Source organism: Saccopteryx bilineata, chromosome 1 (genome assembly GCF_036850765.1).
Source record: "Saccopteryx bilineata isolate mSacBil1 chromosome 1, mSacBil1_pri_phased_curated, whole genome shotgun sequence".
Lineage (NCBI taxonomy): Eukaryota > Metazoa > Chordata > Mammalia > Chiroptera > Emballonuridae > Saccopteryx > Saccopteryx bilineata.
In genome coordinates, this window is record NC_089490.1 from 94,559,472 (window position 1) to 94,580,580 (window position 21,109).

General features: G+C 52.9%; 1 protein-coding gene across 3 annotated transcripts; it reads right to left on the reverse strand.

The window, feature by feature from the left end:
• Positions 1 to 3,417: 3,417 nt before the first annotated feature.
• Positions 3,418 to 20,905, reverse strand: PTPN6 (protein tyrosine phosphatase non-receptor type 6). Of its 3 annotated transcripts, XM_066260245.1 has the most exons (16): positions 20,622 to 20,905; positions 13,460 to 13,582; positions 13,047 to 13,241; positions 10,398 to 10,587; positions 10,131 to 10,247; positions 9,911 to 10,024; positions 9,659 to 9,755; positions 9,206 to 9,285; positions 8,859 to 9,008; positions 7,244 to 7,375; positions 6,979 to 7,133; positions 4,761 to 4,828; positions 4,508 to 4,659; positions 4,319 to 4,410; positions 3,793 to 3,931; positions 3,418 to 3,607 (listed from the first exon to the last, which is right to left on the reverse strand). In XM_066260245.1, exons 1-15 carry the CDS (start codon positions 20,630 to 20,632, stop codon positions 3,817 to 3,819), a joined length of 1,791 nt encoding a protein of 596 aa, XP_066116342.1. In that variant the 5' UTR covers positions 20,633 to 20,905; the 3' UTR covers positions 3,418 to 3,607; positions 3,793 to 3,816. The 3 variants fall into 3 exon arrangements, with proteins under 3 accessions (XP_066116342.1, XP_066116333.1, XP_066116352.1); XM_066260236.1 differs by having other exon boundaries at positions 3,418 to 3,931; XM_066260255.1 differs by lacking the exon at positions 20,622 to 20,905 and adding an exon at positions 13,671 to 13,843 and having other exon boundaries at positions 3,418 to 3,931.
• Positions 20,906 to 21,109: the final 204 nt, after the last annotated feature.

Below are 21,109 nucleotides of genomic sequence, written 5' to 3' on the forward strand. Positions count from 1 at the left end.
AGGCCCACCCAGACAGAGGTTCAGCAACCCCCTGCCCACCTGTTCTCCTCCTCAGACCCCCTTCCCCCACCACCCACATAACCTGTCCCTGCCCCCACATACCAATCCACTGACCCTCATCGCCCCTCTGCGTCTCCAGCTCAGCCCCAGGACCCCTCTCCTGATAGCCTTTACCTGTCACCAGGCCGCCTGCCCCACAAGCGGGTGCCCAGGAGAAGAAGGGGAGTCAGGCCCAGGATTCAGCTAGCGGCAGCCTGGCCTTCACTCTTCCTTCTTCCTTCTCCGCTGCCGGCAGCGCAGGCTCCTTACCTGGGCCCCGCCTGCTGCCCCTGCGTACAGGTGTGTCCTCCTGCCATAGGCTGCCCCCCCCACTACCTTAACCCCTTGCCTCCCAGCACCAGCCCTCAGGCACCTCCTCTGAATCCCAGCCACCCCACTAGCCCTCCCTGCCTTTCCTAGCCATGTCTTCCCTCCTACCTGCCATCTCTGCCCCCCCCAGGCCTAGACCAAGAAAACTGCTCTCAGCTCCAGAGGAACAAAGGGAGGGGCCATCCTCCTTGGCCTCTCCCCATAGCCACTCATGCTCCCAACTACCTTCCTTCTTCCTCTGAGAGGCCTCCAAACGGCCTCCAAACGTGCCTGCCTATGGCCAGACCTAGAGGCCCAGAGGTCCCTGAGGTCAGCGGTGGGTCAGCATGGTAGTGCTGGGTTGTACCCAGAATCAGTGCTCCACCTTTGCTGGGCATCCCTGCCTGTGGAGGGCAGACAGTTCCCAGCATGGCACCTTTCTCTCCTCAGCCCTAGTGTTGGGGCACCCACCACCGCCAGGAGCATCAATACTGACCTAGGTGATTAAAGTACTGAGCTGCTCTCCTTCAGCCCTCGCAGACTCAGCCCTTGCAACTAACTGTCCTTCAGGAAAGAATGGCCCCGTAGACTGTGCTCCATTCTCCAGACAGACCCACCTCACTGCCCTGGGTCCAAGTCCCAGCCCACGGGCAGTTAGCTCAAGGGTAATTAAAGGGTGTGGGGCCTACCTTTCTTTTGTGCAGCTCTAGCTGGGACAGAAAGGGCGTTGCTGGGAGACAGGCCCTGAGGCCCACAGGTGATGGCCCCACCCAGCTACCCCTGGAGGGCATTAGCTCCAGGGAGCTATTGTGTTGCCCAGTCTGAGTTCCCATCTCTCTCTCTCTCTCTCTCTCTCTGTCTCTTCCTCTCTCTCTCAACCCACCATCCCTCCCTTCTTTGTTTTGTTTGCATCCTTCTTTTTTTTATAAAATAAGACATTTATTTATTTATTTTTGACAGAAACAGAGAGAGGGACAGATAGGGATAGACAGACAGGAAGGGAGAGAGATGAGAAGCATTAATTCTTCATTGCAGATCCTTAGCCGTTCATTGATTGCGTTCTCATATGTGCCTTGATGGGGGGGGGGGGTTCCCCAACAGAGCAAGTGACCTCTTGTTCAAGCCAGCGACCTTGGGCTTCAAACCAGAGACCTTTGGGCTCAAGCTGGTAAGTCCCTGCTCAAGCCAGCGACCTTGAGGTTTCAAACCTGAATCCTCCACGTCCCAGTCCGACAATCTACCTACCCATTGCACCACCGCCTGGTCAGGCTGTTTGCATCCTTTTTAATACTAGTCTTTACTTTTTATGCCTATGGACTGTCTCTGGTTCTGTCCCTATCACTCTCCCACGTTCCACAAGGACAGGAGCTGTTTTCTTCATCACCACGCCCCCAGCACTACTCCAGTATCTGTGACACAGTGGACACTCAAAAACACGTATGTGCTGCCTGACCAGGCGGTGGCTCAGTGGATAGAGCATAGGACTGGGATGCGGAAGACCCAGGTTCGAGACCCCGAGGTCGCCAGCTTGAGCGTGGGCTCATCTGGTTTAAGCAAAAGCTCACCAGCTTGAGCCCAAGGTCTCTGGCTCAAGCAAGGGGTTACTCAGTCTGCTGGAAGCCCGCGGTCAAGGCACATATGAAAAAGCAATCAATGAACAACTAAGATGTTGCAATGCACAACGAAAAACTAATGATTGATGCTTCTCATCTCTCCGTTCCTGTCTGTCTGTCCCTGTCTATCCCTCTCTCTGACTCTCTCTCTGTCTCTGTAAAAAAAAACAAAAAACAAAAAAAAAAACGTATGTGCTGAATGAATTACAGTTGAGCCCACATTGCATCAGGACTGTGCCTTTCCCTGAGCCTGCCGAGCAGGGGTATTCGCACAGGCTTAACTCCCAGGAGTTCAGATAAAGCCCTAATACAAAGAATGAATCATCAGTAGCCCACTCTGCACACGAGAAGGAAAAGGAGACAAAAATAAAACTGATCAGAAGCATAAGGATGGCAGGGGCTTCAGTGGAAGGGAGGAACAGGGGCTCCTATGAGCGTCAGAAGCCCAGAGAAGGGAGGGAAACTGGGGAGGTTTTGCACTTCCTGGCCTTTATATATCCTCTTAGCTCTGGGACCCAGAAGTCAACACCAGGAGTGTGTGGTTGTGTCCTGCTGAGGTGGCTCCAGCTGCATCTCCAAGGCTGTGGGTTAAATCTTAGCTTCGCTGCTCAACAGTCCTGTGACCTTGAGCGAGTAATTGAATCTTTCTGTGCCTCAGTTTCCCACACTATAAAATGGGAATGATAGATACCCAGACTGAACTAATACATGTAGTGGTTTTTTTGAGGGGGTTTATTATTATTATTTGTATTCTTCTGAAGTTAGAAGCGGGGAGACAGTCAGACTCCCACATGCATGTATACAACTGGGATCCACCCAGCATACCCACCAGGGGGCGATGCTCTGCCCATCTGGGGCACTGCTCCATTGCAGCTGGAGCCATTCTAACGCCTGAGGTGGAGGCTGTGGAGCTGTCCTCAGTGCCCAGGTCAACTTTGTTCCAATGGAGCCTTGGCTGTGGGAGGCGAAGAGAGAGACAACAAGGAAGGAGAGGGGGAGGGGTGGAGAAGCAGATGGGCGCTTCTCCTGTGTGCCCTGGCCGGGAATTGAACCCTGGACTTCCACACGCTGGGCCAATGCTCTACCACTGGGCCAGCCGGCCAGAGCCACGTGTAGCGTTTTAAACAGTGCCTGACAAAAGCGTTTGAAATCTTGCTCCTTGGCATATGAGGTCAGCGTGGCTCAAACTCTTATAATACATAAATAAAGAAACAGTGTCTGGTATTTATGGCAAGCATAACCACCGTGTTAGAATCATCCTTACTTTCCAGGAAACAAACTGAGGTACCCGGCTGAAGGTCACATTCCAAGTGTGGTGAGCAGAGTCCAGAACCAGGTCTGGCTGACTGTAAGATTGAACTTTTATTCACACACACACACAGCTTCTTGCTCACCTCCCCCTCCACCTTTTTCTGTCCTTTCTACCAGGCAGCACAGAGTTAGAGACCCACACACAGTGATCTTAAAGGATTTATTTACAAGAGTAGAAGGGGCTGGCCCTGCCAGGAGCCTTGCTGGGCTATATACAGTGTCTGGGAGAGGGAGGTGGGGATAAGACATTTAAATTACAATAGAGTTGGGCAGACAGCTCCTAGGCTCTGGCTGTGGATGTTCATTAGAGGCTTCCACAGGGATCAGGGCTGAGGCTGCAGAGAGAAGGGAGAAAGGGAGTAAGGGGGTGTTTGGAACCTGAGGAGCAGGGACAACAGCAGGTCCGGGATGGCTGGGAAGGGCAGACTGAGGCTGCAGGCCCCATCCATCCAGGGTAAGCGCTGGAGCCAGAGGATACTGGGGACTGGGTCCAGAAGAGCCCTGAGCAGAGAGGCCATACCATGGCCGCCTCGGGGTGCCCAGCTCACTTCCTCTTGAGGGAGCCTTTGCTCTTGTCCTTGTCCGCTGACCGCTGCTTCTTCACCTTCTCCTCCTTCCTGTTCTTACTGTGCAGGTTCTCGTACACATCCTCCTTGTGTCTGCAGGTACGGAAGGCAAGTGCAGGGAGTTGGCATAGGTCAGGAGACAATGCAGGCTCACCCAGCACCAGAGGCCTCTGAGCCACTCTACCTCACAGGTGTGTAAACTGAGGCCAGGAAAGCAAGGAGACCTCAGCACTGTCTTTACACTAGACGCGTTGTTCCCTGGGGGTAGAGGCTCCATCCTATATATTAGTACACTACCAGTGCCTAGCACAGGCCCCAAGCAGAGGGCACTCACAAAATACTAAACACAGGTAGTAAGAACCACGCTTGAACCCAGGTCTCTTCAACAGCAGCCCTTGTCCTTTCTGGAAAGGGAGGGTCAGGCTGGGGAGGAGAAAGGGACAGATGCTGGGTGGTGGCAGGCAGGGAGGGATCACTCACCTGGAGGAGGTGCGAAAGGCCTGGGCATGGGCATTCTTCATGGCTGGGGGGTAGGTGATGTTCCCGTACTCTGACTCCTGGCCCTTCTGGGACTGTCAGCAGAAGTGTGGGGGGAGGGCAGTGAGCTCAGCACGACTAAGTGATACTGACCGCCCTCCACAGCCCCACCAGGCCCTGGTTGGTATGTACCTGCATGACCTCCAGCTTCTTCTTGGTAGTCTCAATGAACTGGGCGATGGCCATATAGATGAACTTGTACTGTGCCTCCGTCTGCACCATGCCTGAGCGTTGTGCCCGCACCATCTGGATCGTCTTCTGGATGTCGATGTCGCAGTCCAGCCCTGAGCAGGGATGGCAGGTGGACCTCAGGCCCAGGTGGAGGTGGACACGGAGGAGCTGCTCACCACCACCACCACTTCCGTCCCCCCCAGGCAGCCCTCACCTTTGGTAGAGATGCTCTCCATGAGCATGTCAATGACAATGATGGTGCCTGTGCGGCCGATGCCTGCGCTGGGGAGGGGGGGGGCTCCGTCAGCGGGTTTCGCACCGCCCCAGGAAGGGGGCCCGGCGCTCAGCCCAACCACGCTTTCTTTCCATTTTCCATTTCCTCCACTCCCTGCCTTGACTCCTCATTTCTGGTCAGCAGCTGCGGCCCACCCCAGAAGACCCAGGACTTCCAGTCTCACCAGCATCCTGCCCACCTCCCTGCCCCTCTCCCAAACCCTTGGCCTGAGCCAGGCCTTCCCCTCCTCCTTTCAAAAGTTCTCTCTGGAGGCCCTGGCTGGTTGGCTCAGTGGTAAAGCGTCGGCCTGGCATGCAGAAGTCCCAGGTTCGATTCCCGGCCAGGGCACACAGGAGAGGCACCCATGTGCTTCTCCACCCCTCCCCCTCTCCTTCCTCTCTGTCTCTCTCTCCTTCTCCCGCAGCCGCGGCTCCACTGGAGCTAAAGATGGCCCGGGCGCTGGGGATGGCTCCATGGCCTCTGCCCCAGGCGCTAGAGTGGCTCTGGTCACAACAGAGCGACGCCCCGGATGGGCAGAGCATCACCCCCTGGTGGGCGTGCCGGGTGGATCCCAGTTGGGCACATGCGGGAGTCTGTCTGACTGCCTCCCCGTTTCCAGCTTCAGAAAAATACAAAAAAAAAAAAAAAAAGTTCTCTCTAGAGTTTCTTCAGGACTTCATTTCCCTTTTTCTTCAGACTCCGGTGGCAGGAAAAGGGCAGCCCTTACTTAGACTGTGGGGTGCAGGGCGCCCCGGGGTCAGGAGACATGGGGGAATGCAGCAGGAAGTCTCCCTCCCACCCTGCCTCCACCCCTGGGCAAACAGAGCCCGGGAACCTCATGGACCCCACTTGGACCTCAGTCCCACACCTTCACTGGGCTGTGAGACTGGTGTCCTGAGTCGGGCTAATTTCAAACCCAGATTGTCAAAAAATAACCCCCTTCACCCACTTCCTTCCTGTAACATCTAAATAAAGACTATGGGGATTTCAAGAATTGGGTGAGAGTGTGGGGGTGGAAGGGACAGCAGGAGGTCGTTCCTGGTGATGGGCTTGCCCTGGATGCAGAGCATGGGGGGCACCTCCAGATCCAGGCCACCCAGCCCTGTCCCAGGAAAAGCAGTTGCTGGTGGGAAGAGAGAGGTCGAGGCCCTCCCAGCCTGGCTCACACGAAGGAAGAGCACAGAGCAGGTTTCTATTTCCCCATTCCCTGACAGCTCTCATTTCTTGAGGGTTTACTGTACTCTAGACATAGTGATAAGATCTCATTTAACCCTCACCACAGTCCTGTGAGAACCTGATTTTACAGATGAGGAATCTGAGGGTTAGAGAAACAAAGTAATTTGCCCAAGATCACTCAGCCAGTGAGGGGAGGAATTTAAACCAGCAGCCTCTGTCCTGGGCCCTGGGCCCACTGCCCCATCCGCCCAGGCCAGCCAGCTGGGCCAGCCTATTTGCAGGACTCCATCCCTCAGACCTGGTGGGACCCTACTTCTCCTTGCTGACCACCCCACCTCCCCACAGGAATTAGGTCTCCTGATCATGAGCCAGAGGGTCTCCACTGGAGCTGGTGATCTATAGGCCCCTCCTGAACATACCACCCGTTCCTATGCACTCTGGGGTCAATTTGGGGGGCACTGGCTGGGAAGGGTAGACTGGGAGCAGCAATGAAGAGGCCCCCCACTCACAGGACTACTGATGGAAAAAGAGAAAGGAGAGCCACTCTGCCCCTACATGGACGACGCTGAGGCCGAGAAGGAACAGGACGAGTGAGGCAGCACAGGAAAACAGTGACTAGGACCTAGGGCCATTGTGAGCCCCAGTCCAGGCTCTCCCCTGACCAGCTGGTGACCTGAGCAGGGGCTGAGTCTGTTTCTCCATCTGTCTTTGGCAGGGTTAGACAAGATGGTACATCTAGAGAGGTCTCTGAGAAAGCCATCCCCAAGCACAGGATCAGACAGTAGGGTTGGATCAAGCTAAGTTCCACTCATGAATCTGGAGCCATCAGGGAACCCAAAAGAGGCTGGGGGATGGGTTGAGGCAGTAAAAAAAGTTAATATGTAAATTGCATACAATAGTGCATGGCATTTAGCAGTATTTACTTGCTAGCTACTATTTTTATGATTACTACTAATATCTTTATTATTATTATTATTCTCACCTGCAATGCACGATGATGGGCCCCGCGTGAGGCAGACTTTCCTGCCGCTGATTGATCTGGTCCAGGAAGCTGAGGACACCCCCAGGCTCACTGGGGACCCCGTGGTCAGGCCAGCTCAGGTATTGGTAGTGCCAGATCTCCCGCGTGAGGTTCGCCTGGGCCAAGTGCAGAATCAGTGCCCCCTGCTCCCACATTATCACCCCACCCCACCCCAAAATCAGACAAGCGGAGGGCCCAGCAAGAAGCAGAGGTAGGGGGTACTCACATTGTCCAGTGGGGAGACCTGTAAGGTGCGGAGTTTGTACTCGGCTGAGTCATGTTCCCCGCAATTGGTAACAGTGTAGGGGCCATACACGCGCTGAGCGCCTACCTCCGGCCAGTATGGGACACATTTGTTCTGGAAGGGAAGGTAGAGGCAGAGATGAGCACAGAAGCAGGCATGAGGCAGGGCACTCTAGGCCCTGTTCTAGGTCCTGAGTCCTGGTGCTGGCCCAGTCAACGTCACTTAGATGAATAGATAAACTGGCCAAGAATCAGTCTTAAGACCCAGCACTGGGGCCTGACCTGTGGTGGCGCAGTGGATAAAGCCTCGACCTGGAATGCTGAGGTTGCCAGTTCAAAACCCTGGGCTTGCCCCGTCAAGGCACATATGGGAGTTGAAGCTTCCTGCTCCTCCCCCCTTCTCTCTCTCTCTCTCTCCTCTAAAATGAATAAATAAATAAAAATAATTTTAAAAAAAAGACCCAGCACTGGGCCTGACCTATGGTGGCGCAGCGGATATAGTGTTGACCTGGAATGCCGAGGTCACCAGTTCAAAACCCTGGGTTTGCCTGGTCAAGGCATATATGGGAGTTGATGCTTCCTGCTTTCCCCTCTTGTTCCTCTCTCTTTCTCTCTCCCCTCTCTAAAATTAATAACATCTTAAAAAAAAAAAAAAAAAAAGACCCAGTGCTGGGACTGTTCTGAACAGCCAGCTAACCTTATAAGTCATCCAGTAACACCAGCCAACACACGCACTGTACCTGAGGCTGAGCACACAAGGCAGGAATTACAAACACAAACAAGACGCTGTCTGCACCCTGTGCCTCTAGGAGCTCACAGAGAGGCAGGTAGACAGGGAGAACACGGAGCACAGTGCAGGGAGAGGCTAACACGGAGCACAGTGTAGGGAGAGGCTAATTCTCCCTCTCGGTTCAGGAGAAAATCAGAGATGGCTTCATAGAGGAGGGAGCTTTTGAACTGGGTCTTCACAGATGAGGAGTCTGTCAGGCAGAGATAGGGTGGAGAGAGGAAGTTGTTTCCTAGCAGCAAATGAGGTTGTGCAAAGGCAGAGAATCCTGAAAAGCCTGGCCCACTGGAGGCAGTGGATGCTGCAGAGAAGCCAGCAAGCCTTGAGCACCAAGTCTTAGAGTATGATTCTATCCTAAAGGCAACTGGGAGCCACAGTAGGGTTTTCAGGGAGAAAGCAATGTGATACAGTTCATGATATGGACGGAATCACTTTGACTCCAGTACAGAGGGTTCTGCAGTACAGGGGTGAGAGTGAGGGGTCAATTCCAGAGAGATTCATGGGCAGAGGGGACAAGAGGGACTCGTGCCTGGATGGGGACAGGTAGGGGAGGGGCAGTTGGAATGTTTGCTTTGGGACATTTTCAGGCAGAAGGCCCATTTGAAACCTGGGTCTGGTGGTCAGGAGAGCCCAAGGCCAGCAGCAGGGATCTGGGAGTGAGGGTATATCTGAGAGTTTGTCTGCATGTCTCAGATTGAACCCTTGCCCTCTGAGGTGCCTTTCTGCTCTGGCATTCTTCAGTTGAATGGTGATAGACAGAGAGTCCTGGGAAAAGGGTGGGGTCAGGGGTTGGCAAGGGGCTCGGGCTTACCCGGCCTTTCTCCACCTCTCTGGTGGTCATAACGATGACACGGGAGTTCTCCTGCCACACCATCTGCCAGAAGTCATTGACCGTGGCATCTAGGCAGCCCTGGCTGGCGATGTAGGTCTTAGAGTTCTCATCAGGGCCTAGCAGCTGGTTCTGGATGCAAATGCAGAGACACATACCAGGACTGTGAGCCTCTTGGCCTGACACGTGCTCTTCACCCCCACCACCCTCACCCACACAAGTCGTCAGCTTTGGCTTTGCCCAGGTGTCTCTGGACCTGGTACCCCACTGTGATGGGGAATCCCCACAGCCCAGCCTCTCCTCCTATTAGACTGGTGGACAACACCAACCTTGACGTAGTTGGCATTGATGTAGTCGGACCCAGGGATGTTACTGTCACGTCCCTGCAGGATCACTCGGCTGTGGTCGACTGAGAGTGAGCAGAGAGGAGGCAAGAAGGGCCTGGGTCAGCAGGAACTCACCTGCCCCTTCCTAAGCTCCCAGGCCATTCTCGTCTGAGAGGCTGGGAGGCTCTCAGAGCCCTGTGGGCGGCAGGGGAGCGGCATGGGGCAGGGAGTTTAGAGGAAAGAAAGTGGTGAGGGTGGGGGTGCGGGAGGCTCTGCTGGGGGATAAGAGGCTTTCCGAGGGAGAGGAGGTTCTAGTGTGTGGGTGGGAGGTGGACCGTCCCTGAGATAGGGTGGAGATCCTATGAGATGGAGGAGGTTAGCTGAGGGAAGAAGCAGCTCCCGGGTGAGTGGACGCTGCTCGGGACAGGGAGGGATGGGGGCGGTCGGGGTGCTCACATGGGAGAATGTTCTTGTAACGGTTCTTGCTCTTGTTCTCTGGTCGCTGCCCTTCCAGCCGCTGGTGCAGGTTCTTCACTTCCTGCTTCTGCAGACTCTGAGGGGTGAGAGGGGACAATGGAGCACCAGCCCCTAAGAGGGGCATCCATAAGGGAGAGATCATGGGGCAGATCAGTATGAGGGGTGCAGAGAGAGGAGATGGGGTCTGCCTAGGACCCCAGGCTGGTCGCCCTGATGGTCCCCATTACGTACCTCAAACTCCTCCCAGAAGCCGGCCTTGGCTGTCTCCTCAGACTCCTGCTTTTTGTTCAGTTCCAAGACCCGGTTCTCAATATCAGCGGCATTCACTCGTGTGGCGTAGTATGGCTGAGGTGGGCGAGGGCAAGAAGTCAGTAACTTCCAGATCTCAGAGGCTCATGGGGCTGAGGGACGGCCCAGGGGGAGGAAGGAGGCAGCCAGGCCCACCCCTCACCTGTCGCAGATAGACAAAGGCGCCTGAGGCCTCCTCAATCCCTGTCTTCTTGAAATGCTCCACCAGGTCCGTGAGGCTGTCGAAGGTCTCCGAACCACCCACTGTGTAGCGTCCACCCTGATGGGTACCAAATCAGGCCACCCACAGGGGCTGAGTCTCCCTCCCTCCACCCCAGCCTTGGACCAAAGCCTGACTGACCCTTCCCACCACCCACGCTGTAAACACAGATGGGAGCCCCAAGATGTCCCCAGTGCCCAGCTGCCTTACCTCACACATGACCTTGATATGGGTGACTCTGAGTGGGGAGCCCGGGCCAGCCTTGGGCTGGTCGCTGAGCACGGACAGCACAAAATCTCCAGGCTGGCTGAGACTCTCACGCACGAGAAATGTCCAGGGCTCACCCTTGGCCTGCAGCAGTGTCTCTGCCTGCCCCCCAGACATGTGGCCATGGTACCATCTAGAAAAGGCAGCATCAGGGAAGATGAGTCCTACATCAAGAGGCAGTTACTGCGCAGAGATGTTCACAGAGAGGGACAGGGAAACTGAGTACCTGTGATGTGCCAGGCACTGTGTTAAATGCTTCCAAACCTACCATCATATTTAGGTCCATTACTCACAAAAACACAAAGAGGTATGAACCATCCCCATTTTACAGATGAGGAAACTGAAGCTGGCGGCTGCATACTGGCCTAGGGTCCTTGCTGATAAAAGGCAAGCGTGAAGTGTGCTAACCAGGTTCACTTCTGAACGTTGAAGAGAAAAGCAGAAAGGCAGAATACTTGAATGGGAGAAACCCAGGAAGGGTCTCCATGAAAGATAGGGCTAGGTTCTGCAAAGAGGAAAGAGACCAAGAGAAAGGCAGACAAAGGTCAAACCACAGAGAACCATGGAGATGGGAGAGTCGGAAGTCACCAAGAAGGCATGATGGGAGAACTTCCCCAGGAAGGCGGGGAGGACAGACAACCCGCTGGGGAGAGTGGTTTAGGGGGCTCTGGAGACCCAGCATGATGCCATTAAAAGGGAGGCTGGTGTTGAGAGGGGCTCAAAGGGGCAGAAAGCAGAACTAGGACCGTTCCCCAAAGCACACCCCTTCCCAGGAGGAAACTGTAGCCCCACAATGCCTAGCCCCACAGGAAACCACGTGATGGAAAAAACACAAAACTCCTTCTGGGGAGAGAGTGAGAAGTGAGGTTGTGAGGTTTCCTCAGCCCAGGGACAGGAGGGGGGGGCATTTTCCAACCGCAAGGATGGGGGGGAAAGAGGGAGGAGACCCATCTCACTCCAGCCCAGAGAAGACCACAATTCAGAGACCTCCAGAGTCCCCTGGCCTGTCTAGGAGCCCCCTGGGTTACCCCATCCCACTACTCAGGGACAGGCCAAGGCCCCAGGGCAATGAGGAGGGGTCTAACCCTCTTCCCCCAGGCACCAGGATGAGGAAGTTTCCATGCAAATGTCAGGCTGACCACAGACAGAGACCTAGCCATCAAGGGGACAGATGCAAATTCCTGTGGAGGAGGAGGGGCAGCAGTCAAGGCAGGGACACAGACAGAGGTTTGGAGAAAGAGCCTCCCACATACACTTCCAGGGTCAGGGGTGAGCCCAGGCACCCAGGCGTGGGTAACCAAAGGGCTTTGGTCTGAACTCCCCTAGCCCCAGCTTGCTCTTCTGTTTCTCCAGGGACTGTGAACCCAGGTCTCAGCTGCTCTCGGGGTGGGGGTGGGGGGCTATTCAGCTCCTCCTTCCTTCTCTCAGCTCAGCACTCAACCTACTGCTTCTCTATGGTCTGGTCATCTCATTCTACTCTGGCAGGGCAGAGCCTGGCTGTGGGCAAGGGCGGAGAGAGAACACGAGAAGTTCAGAGGCGTGGGGTGAGAAATGCCCATGCATGTTGGATGGGACAAAGGAAAAGGGTGGGAAAGTTCTAAGGAGGGCAATGATGAACAAGGTCATCAATGCTGAGGCTTCACTCCAAGATGTGGCTTCAAAGAAAGGGGATCAGTGGCTTCATGTTGACTGGAGAGAGGTCTCCAGAGGTGGAACATGGGGCCTTTACCTCACCTTATTCAAGTCTAAATTTTAATCAGTGACTTGACCAAAAACACTGATGCAAATTGGGAGGCATGCATCTCAGAAACATTGAAAACTGACAGATCAATTTCAGAATGATTTCAACAGTCAATACACAAACACAGTACCAGGGCAAGTTGGCTTGGTCCCAGGAGTGAAGGGGGGGAAAAAACCCTAGCTTTTTCAGTTGCCCTTCACAATAGTAGGAGCTGTCACTGACATGTAGCTGCTAAAATGAACCACATGGGATATGAATGACCAGGTGCTCCCACCTCCCACCCAGACTTTAGAGAGACCACCTGGGGTATGGCCAGCCCAGCTCTCCGGCCACATCTCTGCAACCAAAGGGATGAGTGGGAAATGCCTTGAGTATTACCCTGTGCCCAGGTACTAAGCCCTTACACACCACACAGTGATGCTCTACCCAGCCTCAAGGGACAGACCCATTCCCTCTGGTTTGCTGAGATAAGGATTAAATGCCCTCATAGACGTTAGTCTCTGTGCTCCTGCTCAACAGCCACCTCTCGCTGTATTAACCTGTCCTGGAGGAGGGAACAGTTATAGGAAGTCAGATTCAGTCCCACAGAAGGAAGAAGAATGGCCACAAAGCTGGCCACAAGGAATGGCCTCTCTGTCACCAGTAAGGCCTGGGTTGACAGCTGAAAGGGATCCTGAAGAAGGGTGAGGTGAGGTGACCTCTTGCTTCCTCAGGAGTTGATGGAAAGGGGTGGGAGGTTGGTACCCTGAGACAGCCTAGGGTCACATGGAAGAGGGCCACAGAGCCCTGAGAAGGAGCCGGGATGGGGAAGGCACTGACAGGTAGGGGTGGACGCAAAGCCTTTCTCTCACCTCTCACTGGTCGGGTCAGAGCAGTTAAGTGGGTACTTCAGGTGAATGATGGTGCCATCGCGGTCCTGTAGGACACCGTGCTGCTGTGTGTAGTACTCCACTAGCTCTGTCAGTGTTGCAAACTTCTCCCCTCCGTACAGGTCATAGAAATCCCCTGAGTTCTGGATCCGAATATGGGTCACCTGATCCCCGACCCTGCGAGACACCAGGCGATGAGGACAGTGAATGCAGGACTAGAGATGGGAGCAAGTGGGAGATGGGCTGAGGTCCCGAGGAAGACCACACACAGGATGGGGTGGACACAGACAGGGACTGGGGACATGCTGCCATGGGGCTGGAGAACTGGGTCTGCCATTGGGGAACCGGAATGAACTGCCCAAATACTGGCCCTGAGTAAACTGAGGGCCACCTACCTGACGGAGAGGGAGAAGTCTCCCTGGTTCTTGCGACTGGGCCGCGCCAGGAAACTCCCATGGACACCTCGGCCCTTGAGCAGGGTCTCTGCATCCAGCCCACTGAGGTCTCGGTGGAACCACCTGGGAGGCCCAGCAGGGCAGTGAGGAGACGTCTCATGGGCTCCAGGGCACCCATGCCTCCTGCTTACCGTGAGTCCCAGGCCCTTACCTCACCATCCTGGGGGTTCCCCAAGAGGAAGGGGGTGCAGGGAACAAGGTGGCGCCGGGGAGTCGGGCAAGCGGAGAGCACGAGGGCTAAAGCTCAAACGCGGCCCTCGGCCCTTGGCGCGCAGGCCGCCTCACCACCCCTGCAGTCCTGGTTCTGGGGCTGCCACTCCAATGGCCTAAGGCTGCCGGCAGGGCGGGGACAGGAAGGGGCGCGGCCCCCTTGGGGGAACTCACTGTACTTCTCATTTTAGAGCAGAGGGAAGAGAAGCAGGGCAGGCTGGCGGTGGGGGTGGGGTTGGGGCTCACTTCCACATGTCTGCCATCAAAGGCCTTAGTAGCATGGCATTCCACAAATAAGGACACGTGCGCCTTGCACCCTCCAGGCAAAGATCATACTTCATACATGGGAACCCACACAGTCACACGCCATCTCTTCCTCCTCTACCAGCTGCTTCTGCACAGCCTTCCCTGGTCCAAGCTAATAATAATGGTCAAGGATCAGTACCATTTAATGGAATCTCACCACACGCCAGGCGTTGTGCTATAATGTCTTATAGGAGCCTTAGCTGATTTACTGCCACAAGAGCCCTATGAAGCAGGTACTATCTTCATCCCCTCTTTACAGACAAGGAACCTGAGGCTCAGGGAGTGTAGGGAACTTGCCCGAGGTCATCCAGTCAGTAAGTGCATAAGTGCCGCAGTGAAACCCTGCTGGTCTGGTTCTATCTGGTTCTAAGGTCGGTGATTTTAGCTACCCTATGCCGGCCCTCCAGGCTTCACAGAACAGAGGGTGGGAGCCTCTTCTTCCACTGGGGCTGCCAGAGGGGGAGAGTGCCTAACAGCCACGTCCTGCAGACACTTACAGAGGAGGGTGCCCTCGCCTTCTCAGCATACACACCTGAGGAGGTGCCACGCGGACAGAAGGGTGGACAAAATGACCCTATGCAGCCTGTCAAATTTTCACCTTTCTAGCCTGACCAGGTGGTGGTGCAGTGGATAGAGCGTAGGACTGGGATGCGGAAGGACCCAGGTTCGAGACTCCACGGTCGCCAGCTTGAGCGCGGGCTCATCTGGCTTGAGCAAAGCTCACCAGCTTGGACCCAAGGTCGCTGGCTCCAGCAAGGGGTTACTCAGTCTGCTGAAGGCCCACGGTCAAGGCATATATGAGAAAGCAATCAATGAACAACTAAGAAGTCGCAACGCGCAACGAAAAACTAATGATTGATGCTTCTCATCTCTCTCTCCGTTCCTGTCTGTCTGTCCCTGTCTATCTCTGCCTCTGTTAATAAATAAATAAATAAATAAATAAATAAATAAATTTTCACCTTTCTACTTTTTTGTCCTTAGGCTTTTTGTCCCCAACCTGCCCTAACCATATAGTTGAAGCCAGGAACAGAACTGGGTGGGGGTGGGGAGGAATAAGGAAAGGGAAGGAGATGGGGGCAGAGTTGCCAGGCCCCGTGGGTCCAACTACCCTATGCCTGAGCCATAGCTTCTTACCAAGTGGGTCTGGTCTGAACCAATCATAGCTTAGGACTCTGACCAGGAGTCGGTCTCCTAGGGGCTGGGGCCAAGGTCTCTGCCATGGCTGATACTCTTGGGGCTGGTTGACCTTGAGATGCCGTAAACACTAAAAGGTTCTGATATTCTTATGTGTGTAATTCCAAATACAACACAAACACCGCACAACCAAAATCAGAGGAAAGAAGCCCAACAAAGAATATACAAGAAACTTTCCCTGGCCGGAGCTCAGATGGTTAGATTGTTGACCCTATATACCAAGGTTGTGGGTTTGATCCCTAGTCAGGGCATATACAAGAATTAACCAATGCCTGATCAGTGGTGGTGCAGTGGATAGAGTATCGACCTGGGTGGGACACTGAGGACCCATGGTCAAAACCCTGCTGTCGCTGGCTTGAATGCGGGCTCAACAGTTTGAGGAGAGGGTCGCCGGCTTGAGGGCAAGGTCAGCGGCTTGAGTGCAGGGTTGTTGAAATGAAGCCAATGTTGCTGGCTTGAGCCCAAGGTCACTGGCTCGAGCAAGGGGTCATTGGCTTGGCTTGAGCCCCCCAGGTAAGGCATATATGAGAAGCAATCAATAAACAATGAACAACTAAAGTAAAGCAACTATGAGTTGATGCTTTTCATCTCTCTCCCTATCTGTCTCTTTTTTTCTCTTTCTCTCTCACAAAAAAAAAAAAAAAAAAAAAAATAATCAACCAATGGCCTGACCTGTGGTGGTGCAGTGGATAAAGCGTCTACCTAGAAATGCTGAAGTCGCCGGTTCGAAACCCTGGGCTTGCCTGGTCAAGGCATATATGGGAGTTGATGCTTCCAGCTCCTACCACCTTCTCTCTCTCTCTGTCTCTCCTCTCTCTCTCTCTCTCTCTCTCTCTCTCTCTCTCTATCTCTCCCCCTCCTCTCTAAAATTAATTTTAAAAAATGCACCTCTTACCTAAGAGTGTGCCTTATTAAAAAAAAATCAACCAATGACTCCATAAATAAGTGAAAAAAACAAATCAATGTTTCTCTCTTCCCCTCTCCCTTCCTCTCTCTCTAAAATCAATCAATAAAAAATAATAATAATTTAAAAAAATATATACAGAGCCTGACCAGGCGGTGGCACAGTGGATAGAGCGTCGGACTGGGATGCCGAGAACCCAGGTTCGAGACCCTGAGATCGCCAGCTTGAGCACGAGCTCATCTGGTTTGAGCAAAAGCTCACTAGCTTGGACCCAAGGTTGCTGGCTCCAGCAAGGGGTCACTCGGTCTGCTGAAGGCCCGTGGTCAAGGCACGTATGAGAAAGCAATCAATGAAAAACTAAGGTATCACAATGTGCAACAAAAAACTAATGATTGATGCTTCTCATCTCTCCGTTCCTGTCCCTGTCTATCCCTCTCTCTGTTAAAAAAAAAAAAAAAAAGAATATACAGAAATTCATATTGGCAGCTTTCCCTAGGAGGGAGACTGGGTAGCTAGCTAGAGGAGAGGGCTGGGAGAGACATTGACTTCTCCTTATTCCTTTTTTAAAGTTATAGTTTGAGCAAGTATTACCTTTATAAAAATAAGTTGATTGGCCCGACCAGGCGGTGGTGCAGTGGATAGAGCATCGGACTGGGATGTGGAGGACCCAGGTTCAAGACCCCGAGGTCGCCAGCTTGAGCGCAGGCTCATCTGGTTTGAACAAAGCTCACCAGCTTGGACCCAAGGTTGCTGGCTTGAGCAAGGGGTTACTCGGTCTGCTGAAGGCCCACGGTCAAGGCACATATGAGAAAGCAATTAATGAACAACTAAAGTGCCGCAACAAAAAATTGATGCTTCTCATCTCTCTCTCTTCCTGTCTATCTATCCCTCTCTCTGACTCTCTCTCTGTCTCTGTCACAAAAAAAGTCTATTTTTCCTATGATGACTACTATAGCATTTTTGAAACATCAAATATCAATTTCACCCTTCCCCCCAAAAAAGGGCATATTTTTGGTACCCTGGGGAACTTGTCTGGTCTGTTTATTGCATGGTTTAACACTGACAACCCTTTCAGTCTTGGACGGCCACACTGAAAGACCATGAACTCCTTCCCACATCAAGGACAGAAAGAGCAGCTGCACAGTCCACTCCATGATGGGTCTACTGCCAGTCTTGCTCACCTTCAAATGTTCAAAGCATAGCATCATGCCTTGTACAGAGTATGTGTCCAATAAACAAGCTCATCAATACTTATACACATACATGGTCACAAGCCCAGCTCCTGGTCGTACGTGTATGCACCCCACTTGCAATGTACAGACATGCATATACACACACACACATAAGCATCCAATTATGCACACACAGTCCTACGACATGCACCTGATCACTCATGTCCATCTACACACATACCTGGCCTGGTACAACACCCACATGGACACACTATCCTGACCCCACACAAAGTTGCGGGCCCACACTCAGCATTGAATATCCGCTCTACTCAAGCCCCAGGCCACTGTCTTCTGGGACTTAAACCTACTTGGTGGGAAGAAACTAGCTGAGCAACCAGAAAACTCCTGAACCATGAAAGAGGCAGGAATTCTTCTGAAAGGTGGCAAGCCAGAAAACAGACAGACACTAAGGTAAGATATACAATCTCTGCTGTCCCTTGAACAGGACAATAAATTACAACCCCCTCTCTTGCTTTGGCACAAGTACTAACACACACAATCCTATCTGGGCCTCACACGTCCCTGTGACATAGGAATTATTTTATCCATATTTTTGAGGGAGGAAAACAGGCTCAAGGAGGCTGAGAATTACAAAAAGAAGTGTCTAATATTTCAGAAGAGGACATTTCACTTGGCAAGCAGGGAAATAAAGGTTAAATAGAGATCAGTGGTGATGCAGGAAGCTAGGCAGTCTAGAAGAAGAAGCAAGGTGAAATCATCTCTAGAAAGTTAGAGCTTCCTCAAGAAGAATCCACACCTGATACTTAACAATACCTCCCAGATGCTGGTATGTAGCAGGGTTTCAGTGCCAACGGCTTTTACTTACAAATTAATCCACATATCAACCCTATTTAGTAGGTCTTATTAGCTCAATTTTATTTATTTTTAGTGAGGGGGAGAGAGAGAGAGAGAGAGAGAGAGAGAGAAACATTGATTTGTTGTCCACTTATTTATGCATTCACTGGTTCTTTTGTGTGTATGTGTGAGAGAGAAATATTCAGGGACAGACAGGGACAGACAGACATGAAGGGAGAGAGATGAGAAACATCAACTCATAGTTGAGGCACCTTAGATGTTCATTGATTGCTTTCTCATATGTGCCTGATGGAGGGTAGGGAGGGCGGGGGGGGGGGGGGCTCCAGCCGAGCCAGTGACCTCTTGCTTGAGCCAGTAACCTTTGAGCTCAAGCCAGTGACCATGGAGTCATGTCTATGATCCCATGCTCAAGCTGGCGACCTTGCGCTCAAGCTAGAGAGCCTGTGCTCAAGCATGCAACCTTGGGATTTTGCACCTAGGTCCTCAGCATCCCAGGCCAACTCTCTATCCACTGCACCACCGCCTAGTCAGGCTCACTGGTTGACTCTTATATATGCCATGACCGGAAATATAATCCACAACTTTGGTGTAGCAGGACAACACTCTAACCAACTGAGCTACCTGGCCAGGTCTATTAACCCAATTTTAGAAACAAAAATGAAGGCTCTAAGCCAGGGGAAGTCAATCTTTTTATACCTACCGCCCACTTTTGTATCTCTCTTCGTAGTAAAATTTTCTAACCGCCCACCGGTTCCACAGTAATGGTGATTTATAAAGCAGGGAAGTAACTTTACTTTATAAAATCTATAAAGTGGAGTTACAGCAAATTAAAGCATATAATAATAATTATTTATACTTTCCAAGTACTTTATGTCGGATTTTTGCTAAGTTTGGCAGAATAAATCTTTATAAAACAACTTACTATATAGCTAAATCTATCTTTTGATTTATACTTTGGTTGCTCCGCTACCGCCCACCATAAAAGCTGGAACGCCCACTAGTGGGCGGTAGGGACCAGGTTGACTACCACTGATCTAAGCAATTAAACAACTTGCTCAAGGTCATAAACTCAGGAGTGAGAAGGTGGACAAACCAAGGTTGTCTGACACCAGTCTGCTGTCCTTCTCTGCATACTGACCGCATTGCTGGAGCAGGCTTCAGCAGGGATGGGGTTGGGGGGTGGCATGTGTGCGCTGGGATGGCCCACAGGGGAAGCTCGAGGGCCCACGCTTCCACAGAGGCAGCACCGAGGCAGCACTGAGGCAGCAGACACAGGACCCACCGGAGCTGGGCTGGGTGTGGGCAGAATGGGTGGCTGCTGCAAAGTTGCTCTGAGAGGCTGGGACTTGCTGCAGAACCCTTCAAGGCTGTGGGGCCAAGGCAGGATTCTGCACCTGGGGAGGCCTTACCAACCACCTGATAGGAAAATTATCGTGGCAGGAGTATGGAAGGGAGCAGGGACCAGAAGACTGGGTAAGAACCTTGTCAGTTGGGCTGATGGTGACAAGGAGTGCACTGGGGAAAGCAGCGCAAGTGGAAAAGAAGGGGGTGACCAACCCACCAACTCACCAACATTCCAAGCAGGTCTTCCCTATAAGATCCTAATTCCAACAGGCCTGCCTGGGCCCTGCCTTCTTCTCCACCAGTACTTCAAGCACACTGTCCTTGTGTCATTGTTCCCATAGCAAGGCCTCACACTCACCATTCCCTCTGCCCAGGGGCACCTGGCTGGCTCTTCTTCACCATCCAGGTCTTAGCTCATTTGTCTCCCCTTCAGACAAGCCCTCTGACCCCCAGCTAGTGATGCCATCGGCAGCCCCAGTTACCTGCTGGCACGTGAAACTGTTTCATTTCACTTCTGAGAATCTGAAATTATCCTATTTGGGGGTTCTCTGTGTAGTCCGTAGCCTCCCACTGAAATGAGGCTCCGTGAAAGCAGGGACTATGTTCGTTCTGTCCACTACAGTATTGCTGTCAGCACCTTAAAAAGTACTTGGCATATAATAGATGCTCACTGTGTATCTGTTGTATGAATGATGAAGGTGAGGGGAAGTGAAGGGAAATTGAAAGTGGAATGAAGGCAAGCTTTCTCAGGTTTGCCTTCCAGACACAGTATGTTTAAGGTGATGTGGGCTACCCAAGGGACAGGTGTTAAGCAGACAGCAAAAGCAGAGGATCAAAGGGTGGAAAGAGAAAAACAGTGGTAGGAATAAGTACACATGTCAGGGGGAAAGTGCTAGAGAAGTGGGAGGGTGCTCCCACACCAAGAGCATAAAGGAGCCTGGAGTTCCTTGAAACTTGAGACTAGAGGCAGGATGCAGACCCGTACATAGCAGGGGCAGTGACAGACTGTACTCACTTGTCAGGAGTGAGCATGAACCTTGCTCCTCCCTCTCAAACTAGCCGGAGAATACAGTATCCCGGAGAGCAGGGGACTTACCCACTGGACATATCCCCAGAGGGATGGGAGAGTCACAGACAGAGGGCCACGGGGGTGGGGCTGAGTCCAAGCTGCAGCTGTGTAGTGGCCCAAATGTAGTTGGGAAGAACGCTCTAAACTCAGCCACTTCCTCCTCAGTGCTGTCCAGCAGGCCAACAGTACTGCAGAAACAAGCCCCTGGACTAATCAGCCCCAGTAAAGGGACAGGTGGGGTGGGGCTGGCCTCAGAGAACCAACAGCAGCCTGCTCTTCCTTCCAGCCCTACTCCTCCGTAGGGAGTCCAGGACCCGCCTGCCTGCCTGGGCCTCCTACCCTTGGGAGGGGAGGAGCCACCTGGAGCTCCACCTGGAGCTCAAGCTGACAGGGCAGCAGGGGAGGGTGAGTGTGGAAAGACCAGGAAGTAACCCTGGCCAAGTGAACACCAACCAATGGGGCCTTAGGAAAAGCCCAGGAAGCCTTATTCCTCAGCAGAGGTGATGCTAGCGCAG